Genomic DNA, 8691 nt, shown 5'->3' on the forward strand with positions numbered 1-8691 from the left:
TTTACTTCAATTATTTGAAATAAAGAACAGCTTTATTTTCATATAAGACTTTAAGTCTTTTTTAAAAATAATTATTAAGATAAGAAAACATAAAAAACATATTTTTGATAAAATACACTCACATATATATGTCGGGTTATCATTAGGAGTTAAGGCGCGTAATGATCCTTCGTTTGAATTAGCCATTGTTTTACGAAACAGAGAATATATTTACGCGAATAAACAAGATTTTACAAAATATTATGAATAATGAGTTTAATAAATAATAAGATTAACAAACGATAAGTTTAGCTAATAATTAGATTAAAGATTAATAAGTTTAACGAACAATAAGAGGAACGAATAATTAGCCATTGTTTTACGAAACAGAATATGTTTACGCGAATAAAAAAGATTTTACGAAATATTATGAATAATGAGTTTAATAAATAATAAGATTAACAAATGATAAGTTTAACTAATAATTAGATTAAAGATTAATAAGTTTAACGAACAATAAGAGGAACGAATAATATGTATTACGAATAATGAATTTAACGTATAATGAGATTAACGATTGATAGGTTTCACGAATACTGAATTTAATTAACGCTATTAACAATGTTCCGGGGTTCAAACGAATCCACGGTCAACGGGATAACTCTTTACTATGTGTAGAATAATTTTAAACACAAACTACAATTGCTCAGACACTCGGTAAATTGGCGATCACACGAATGAATATCTGATGAAAATCTTTTTCGCTATACGACTGCATTTGTTTGTTATATGCTCGCTGGAAACATCGAGAAGGTTCCAATCGTTGTTGCTAGGCAATTTCTGTCAAAAGTTTGTTGTATACTCTTTGGAAACATCGAGAAAGATTCAAACGTCGTTGCTAGGCAGTTTCTGTCTGGAGATTGATTCCTAATACAACGTGTGTCCCATTATATCGACATCTCTAAAGTACAATTCTATGTGATTTCTAGGGAGAACAATACAACCGATCCACACCTTCGTTAGGCAAAACGTTTATCCCGTGACCGTGGCTACGTTCGGCGACCAGTTGTCACCTCGAACCCACTTTCGCTTTCACAAATATCAAACAATTACAAATGACAATTGCTTAATTACAGTTATGATAAAATCTAGGCTAAAGCATTAGAAGGCTTCCTCAAAATTGCAAAGGGAAGGCTCCGGTTTTCCTTTCATCTCCGACATATATAATACAAGGATATAATACAACCGAACATTTTAAACTTAGCCTATAGCGCGTGCGCACACACACACGCGCACACACATGACACACATGACACACATGCGCGCACACACATGCGCGCATACACACATGCACACACATGCGAATGATTTCGCGAACGATAATCCATTTATTTATATTTTTCAATATCTGTCCTTACGATTGCGTATTTATTTGTTCCACGTATCATATTTATCTATTTGCATAACTGTAGGTGACATTTTTTTAACAATTTTGCTAATATTTCATAACTTTTTAATTCATATTTCAAAGTGGTAACAGGTGTTTCTTTCTTTTCAAGTCTCCTCCATATCGGGCTTATTTCTAGTAGCCGCGCTTGCTTACAAAGCAATTTTATATCTGCACAAGAATATCTTTCAGTACATTTTACTATGTGGTTTACAATATCTGTATTTTCTAATAAGTGGTTGCTAAGGTATAATTTGAATATACCAAGTCGAGCAACTTCATTGGGTAATGATACGTATATTTGCTTTTCGAGACGCCTGAGTGAAGCTGCATCAATGCCCCTAATAACATATTTACAATAAATATTATCGTTCTATTATACTAATAATAATGAAGGAATACTTCAAACAACACAATAACATATTTGAAATTTGGAGAAATATTACGATATTTTCTACTTAGAAAACATTGAAATAACGTGATATACGTACCAAGGGGAATTAGTTGTAGCCAGAAGAACTACATTAGAATTCTCATTAGACACTAATCCATCCAATCTAGAAAGAAGTTCTGATCTGAATCTCTTTGCAGGTTCAGACAATATACAGTCTCCTTTATTTGTGGCGATCCAGTCAATCTCGTCGATAAAAATAATTGTAGGCGAATGACTATAGGCAGGTTCAAATAAAACCTGTTCAGTTTAACAAATGTATTATTCATTAAATATTATATTCGAAATTCCTTAAATTCATTGCCTCATCACGAATATGATATCATTTCGTTCTCCAAACAACTATTCTATTTATATATAAATGACGAAAAATAAAATCAAATCTTTTTATACCTAGAATCTCTCCTTCATAGACAAAGGAACAAAGAAACTTACATAGACAAAGCAACTTACACGTATATACTTCTCGGAATCGCCTCTCCATTTGCTGACCAATGAGCTGGCAGTTATGTTAAAAAAGGTACAATGGCATTCTGTCGCGACTACCTTCGCTAACTTCGTTTTCCCTGTTTTGTATATTTCTTGTAAACACGTACAGAAATGAAAAGAATGCGAGTATCTTACCTGTACCAGGTGGGCCGTACAGCAAAATACCTTCCCAGGGGGAAAACGGGCCATCAAAAAAGATAGGATACTTAAGGGGATACACAACGGCCTCCTTAACAGCGGTTTTACATTCCTCTAGGCCTATAACGTCATCCCAATGTACATTTAATTTGCTTACTATGATCTCCTGTGATGATACAAAGATAAAATGGCGTCTTCTCTATATTAAGTAAGTGTTACGTAATTTGATATTTGAAGCGTTACTGAAATCACGTCATCGTCGATATACGTTGGACGGTTTATCGACGGGAATTTTATCGTTTAAGATCATGAGATGTCCTCAGCCTTGTAATTCCGGATTATCTGAATAAAGCTTTTCAATGCATTTCAATACCTTCGATTGCATGGATTGTTCCATTGGGACGTTAAATAGCTCTTCTGATGAACGTCCATCACTCTCATTGGGGAATATTGACGTCACTGTCATTGCGAGATTAATATGATTCGTATTGTCATCAGTTATCTTCTGCTGTAGATTCGTCTCTTTCACAGGCTCACTTCTCGCTTGTTTACTAACAGATTTGGCTTTTGTCTCAATACTTCTACAAACACTGGATCATATTGTAATACGATACGTTGAATACGATACGTTGAATACGATACGTTGAATACGATACGTTGAATACGATACGTTGAATACGATACGTTGAATACGTTGAATACCGTTTAATATCGTTAAATAATTTAAATTCTTACGTTTTGCTTGCATTTGTCACTTCCCTCGTCATTCGCCTTCCAGTTATTTTCTTACACAATATGGGATATTTTTGAAATTTCATCTTGTAATCATTTTCATACTCTGCAACGATAATTTCCAAATCGATGTTGTCGCAAACCCGATGTTCGGGAGATAGACGAGCTTCCCGGAATAATACATCGCTAACGTCTATATACATAAAAAAATGTAGTTTTTAATTAATTATAGTTTTTAACTAATTAAAAATATTTTTCGCAATGACTGAACACCATAAGATAACCATCAAACAACTGTTTTATCTCTAGGTAAGACAGGCAAAAGAATGTATTTACTATATAAATCCTCGAAGATAATTTCTTGTCTTCTGCTTTTTAATTTCCAATTTTTAGATGGATAAGAATAATTTGAATTTATACTTCATATATTTGTTTATAACTAGTTAATCTACATAATCGATTGAGTTATTCTTAACTACTGAATTACCGATGTCGAATTTTCAAATTTGGTTTCGCCTTCTCTCTCCATGATGTCCACTGATTTCTATTTCGATTGGTCACTGACACTATTCAAAAGAATTGGAACTAGGAATATATTTCAATTATAATATACTCACCCATTGTGTTCCAAATAATCGCATACAAGGTATAATATGTTCCGATGACGTTCCGAAATATGACTCTCCTCCTAATATAATTATTTTTTCATTACAATAATATAAGGTTTTTCATGTAATTTTTTGTTACATTTGCGAATTCAACGAGTTACACATGATTTTTCATGAAACACGAACATTAAAAATATTTGATACAGCCTAATTATAAAAATTGTTAGAAGCAAAAGTCATAGATACTATGTGCGAGTATCGCATGAAACGAACAGCTATTAAGAGAACTGCAGCAATATTACAAATCAAATAACAAAACACACTCGTCTGTGACGTGGAAATTCTAAATTCTAAAATCTAAAATCTAAAATCTAAAATCTAAAATCTAGAATATTCCTTACCTTTTTTCGCAGATTATAAAATATCTTATTCATACTACCTTGCATCGATAAATCACCGTTCATAGTGACACTTTCAAATCGCCTATCGTTTCTCAATGGATACGAGAATTTCCGTTTATTACTTTAAAAACAACCCGTCCATTACGTTTCTCTTAAAAAATTCTTTCAACTCCGTTGAAGACCGAGCATCAAACAAGAGACAAACGATTTGTTGTCATGGAAATGTTTGGTTCACACATAAGCAACGCACAAATATAATGATAGAATAGCTGAGTGTGTGTACTGTATAGTAAGATGGATGCAACATGGAAATAGAAAGAGAACACCATGTATAGATACTTCCTGTCCTTGTTTAATCAAGCATGCACACTAGTGGACACTGACGCTGCTCGTATACCGCTGTTACATATTTCCTGTACAAGTGCGCGTCATTAGACAAGGACGGAACATCCTCTCTCTACTTCTCTATCGCGCTTTTAGTTCGCTCACGCGCTCTGTACTTATATCTATTACATTTCCACCATAAGCAGCGGCCGTGCAGTGACTTACAAAAGTTCCGAACGGTTCCATCCTGGGCGGACGGTTAATTGCGTTCGGTACTGCGAGGCAGGAAGGTGAGTACAGAATCGCTCCTCTTAGTACTCTTATTAGAAGTGTTATCATCGAATATAAGTTTTTTCAATAAATTCTTATCGTTTTACAATCTTTCTAGAATACAATGACGTCAGCAATCGATCATTTTCGCGAATTTATTGTAAATTAATTGGGGGAATATCTGGAGTTTTTTATCGGTTTCGACTGTAAAATCAGCAACTATTCGAATTTTTCATTCATAATTGTGACATTTTCGACTCTTCCGTTGCCAAGACCCTCTTGAGAGATTTTTGGTACGTTCCATCACCCTTGTTAAACGAGTGCACATTGGTGGATATATTGATTTTAAAACCCAATACGTGTACGAGATTTATTATCTCACTGGGACAAAGAAATCCGTTTTATTCGCGAATTTTCCGTGTTTCTTCTTAATTTTCGTGAGTGTCTGGCGCGGAGCATTATTTGAATGAACTTTTCATCGTTCAGATTATATTTCGTTTAAAAAGATTGAAATTGATGCCGAGAAGAAATGAAACAAGGTGCTCGGGCATTCTTTCGTTTCCCGGGGAAAGAGAAATATGAAAAAAACGGTCGTTCTTCCTTCTGCCATTTTCGTCCATTACCAAAATGGTATGACCCAAGTTATACAGTTAACAGTTAACAATTTGTGAAACAAATTAATTTCGTTTTATTGTTGGAAACAAATTAGTTGGATTTTTCTTTTTTTAGCAGTTTTTGCCAGAGTTGACCTGACGTGCTACTTCAGTTTCCATCTTCGCTTCTCGAAACTTCCAACGTCCTTGGTGTTGGAGTCTCCTTGCCCAGGTGAGTACATAGCTTCTAGATACTCGGCGCTGTTCATCCTTACGAGCCTCTCGAGCTTTAGTTGTCAATTGTTATCGTTAAAGGAAGAGAAGCTCGCGACAGATGTTATCGAACAAATCGTTTATTCTCGAAAAGTTCGAACTTGTTCGTTGCATTTGAATATATATGGACGGACGCCATTTTTCATGACATCATCATGATTTGTCATGTCGTGAGTATAGCTTTTGACTACCATATGTTTGTGATTTATGTGAAATTTGACCACTATACCGTGATAGAATAATATTTCCAATGAATTATAAATATTTTACATTGTGAATTATAAATATTTGTTACAAATTATATCGTACTTGAGATGAAAATGAACCATATATCTGCTTATGGAATATGAGGTAGTAAATCATTCGAAACATAATAACGATTAATTAAGCACATATACAATGACGTTTACGAATGAATATTGCGAATTATTGTATGGCTTTAATGCGGTATTTAATGTTTTGATTGCGGTCTTTGAAATGGTATCATAGGTGCTGATATAATATCGCGCGAAAAAGGAAAGACCAGTGGTTAATATTGCAGGTGCACCAGTGCGTTGCGCTCGTCGAGGATGGTTTTGACGCTGGTGCCGAGGAAAGGCTCAGAACGTGTTCGATCGACCCGCGAACGTAGCCTGTGCTCATACTGCGACAGAGTTCGTTTCAGTTAGGCTCAGTCGCTGTTTGTCCGTCGACAGCGTATAGTCGCGTCGGCCTACGATTCCTTTTTTCTTCTTGTTTCTTGCGAACTCTCTCGCAACAGCCGTTCTATACGTACGCCGCCAGTATATCGCGTGATCATCGTTCTCGTTGCTTCACTTACCCTCTCACGTCCTTCGAAGAAGACCTCCCTTTGGTTTTTCCTTGTTTGGAGGGAATTCATCGCTCGGACACATGGACTGCGAAGTACGAGGGTATTCCAATTTTTTAATATATAAATTTAGTTTCCTTTATGGTGTTAGAGAACATAATGCGAGCATTTTATGATATAACGAATATATTCGTATATATTTTAGTTTATTCATTCGTCAAATTTCCCTAGTAGGCCGGCTTGCAGCTCACATGCAGCACTTAGTAAAAATTTGTTTTGTTAGAGGTTGGCCATTCTTCTTGCTATAAAAATATCGTGAAGTCATATCATATGATAAAGCACCTTCTGAAAGCTAGATGCGCGATAACGAGCCTAATGATTCTGGGTAGTTTGTAATGTCAAGCACCGTTTATGTGATAGTGAAATCTGAATATATATATATCGCTGAAATATATATCGCTGAAATATATATCGCTTATCACTTGAGTCTGACACGATCGTTTTTAAATAGAATCACAATTTTTTATTCTTTACAAAATCAGTCTATAAAGATTATGTGCAAATAAAATAGATAAATAGATAAATGGTTGTACAAACTTATAAAACAGATATTACAAGTATATCTAAATAAATGATATATTTATAAATTGTAATATTTGATCTAAAGTTTAAATAAATAAAAGAGATACTCGTGACTTACAATAAAAGTATTTTTTTTCAATTTTTAAACAAAGCAAAAGTGGATAACAATTTTTCAAAATGTAAAAATCAACACAATGGTTGGTTTCTTTAATTAATCAATAACGTTTAAAGTTAATTAATGTCCAGAGCGGTTTGTACATTTTGTATTTCGCCGTATTTCAACGTTCGATGTGTAAATAAAACTTGATGCCTGAAATATCGAAAAAATAATTAAATCCGATCGTTCCGTCGAATTTGCAAATTGTATATTCGTGTAAAATCGAGTGCGCTTGTGTATGCTGATACGAAAAGTGGTAGTATATTTTTCTTTTTTCGATTATCGTTATCACTTTTTGTGTGGAAAAATTAATTCCGTGAAATGGAAGTACAATCAATACGGCTTATCACGAATTTCTCGAGTATCGCGGTCGACTATTTGGGTTAAGAATTCATTTTCAAGGTCCTACAAGCACGAGTATCTTATGGATATGAAATTTTCAGTGTACATTTTAATAACCATATTTCATATTGCATGTTGCGGTCCAAGAAAAATTCGCAGTTAATATTCTGCTAATCCCTGCTGCTTTTAAAGACCATAAGTAAGGTCCGTAAGGTCGTCCGTAAGGTTTAAAAGATTTCGAGTAGATTTGTATTACGTATTTTATCTTCTAATTTTTAAAGAGAGGGTCGTGTTTAATTAATTGAAAATGACGAAACTGTAATAGGACAATATTATCAAATATTAAACGTGGTTCCATTGGGTACTTTTATGGTCTTTGCGAGATATATATGCATTATACGTTGCTATTAGCAACGCGTAGCGATGAACGATGGAGAGCAGTACCTTCGTTATCTCGTCTCGGTTGTGTACATATCAGTAATGCACAGTACTCGTACTAAATCTCTTACAAATTCCATACAGATTTTCAGATTAGTTTCGAATAATACCAACACGACCATGATAGTCACAGTACAGTATTAAATAGTGCCACTATGCATAATACATTCCTAAAATGTTTCTACAAATATATTTGTCCGAATATTTTTGTCAGCTACTATATCCTAACCACGATTTATTAAACAATATATAGATTTAAAAAAGAATATATAACGACATTACTTGTTTAGGCTAGATTAGTTTAACTTGTATAGTTTTAATAACTGTGTAAGATCAAACAAGAACTTATCGTTAGTTTGGCGAGATTTGATTACACGAAGCAACATAATTGCTTTGAAACTCAGGACAGAAAACAATGTCAACCGCTAGACGCGTTTGTCTGGTGAACGTGTAACGCGTGAATAATAGATAGCGACAATCACGCGAACGCTAGTTACAGCTGACTTGGCTTACATTGTAGCATTCAAACTAGAGCATACGAGCCGTAAGCGCTATTGAAAGTTCAAAGGCCGACTAGTGAGCTTCATCCTATCTCATTTTTTAATCAGGCGATGGATCGACGAATCGTATTGATTTCGAGGATTATTATAGTTCTGTGG

At 34.4% G+C, this 8691-nt stretch overlaps 2 protein-coding genes across 5 annotated transcripts; both read right to left on the reverse strand.

The window, feature by feature from the left end:
* Nucleotides 1-1463: 1463 nt before the first annotated feature.
* Nucleotides 1464-2761, reverse strand: LOC117241082 (katanin p60 ATPase-containing subunit A-like 2; the record flags this gene model as incomplete). The annotated part of the gene is made up of 5 exons (XM_033507064.1): nucleotides 2757-2761; nucleotides 2502-2698; nucleotides 2331-2443; nucleotides 1918-2117; nucleotides 1464-1767 (listed from the first exon to the last, which is right to left on the reverse strand). Coding segments are annotated over exons 1-5 (819 nt in total), but the record flags the coding sequence as incomplete, so codon positions are not given.
* A 40-nt stretch (nucleotides 2762-2801) lies between these two features.
* LOC117241083 (katanin p60 ATPase-containing subunit A-like 2) lies at nucleotides 2802-3908 on the reverse strand. Of its 4 annotated transcripts, XM_033507067.1 has the most exons (3): nucleotides 3854-3908; nucleotides 3240-3429; nucleotides 2805-3094 (listed from the first exon to the last, which is right to left on the reverse strand). In XM_033507067.1, exons 1-3 carry the CDS (start codon nucleotides 3855-3857, stop codon nucleotides 2824-2826), a joined length of 465 nt encoding a protein of 154 aa, XP_033362958.1. In that variant the 5' UTR covers nucleotides 3858-3908; the 3' UTR covers nucleotides 2805-2823. The 4 variants fall into 4 exon arrangements, with proteins under 4 accessions (XP_033362960.1, XP_033362959.1, XP_033362958.1 ...); XM_033507069.1 differs by lacking the exon at nucleotides 3854-3908 and having other exon boundaries at nucleotides 2802-3082; nucleotides 3240-3476; XM_033507068.1 differs by lacking the exon at nucleotides 3854-3908 and having other exon boundaries at nucleotides 2802-3085; nucleotides 3240-3476.
* Between the last annotated feature and the right edge of the window lie 4783 nt (nucleotides 3909-8691).

Source organism: Bombus vosnesenskii, unplaced genomic scaffold (genome assembly GCF_011952255.1).
Source record: "Bombus vosnesenskii isolate JDL3184/JDL3185 unplaced genomic scaffold, Bvos_JDL3184-5_v1.1 scf7180000015251, whole genome shotgun sequence".
NCBI classification, from domain to species: domain Eukaryota; kingdom Metazoa; phylum Arthropoda; class Insecta; order Hymenoptera; family Apidae; genus Bombus; species Bombus vosnesenskii.

Coding starts and splice junctions, on each gene's coding strand:
- LOC117241083 (XM_033507065.1), bottom strand. CDS start 3,439: ATGTATATAGACGTTAGCGATGTATTATTCCGGGAAGCTCGTCTATCT. Junction 3,095..3,239: donor GTGACAAATGCAAGCAAAAC/GTAAGAATTTAA, acceptor AATATGATCCAG/TGTTTGTAGAAGTATTGAGA.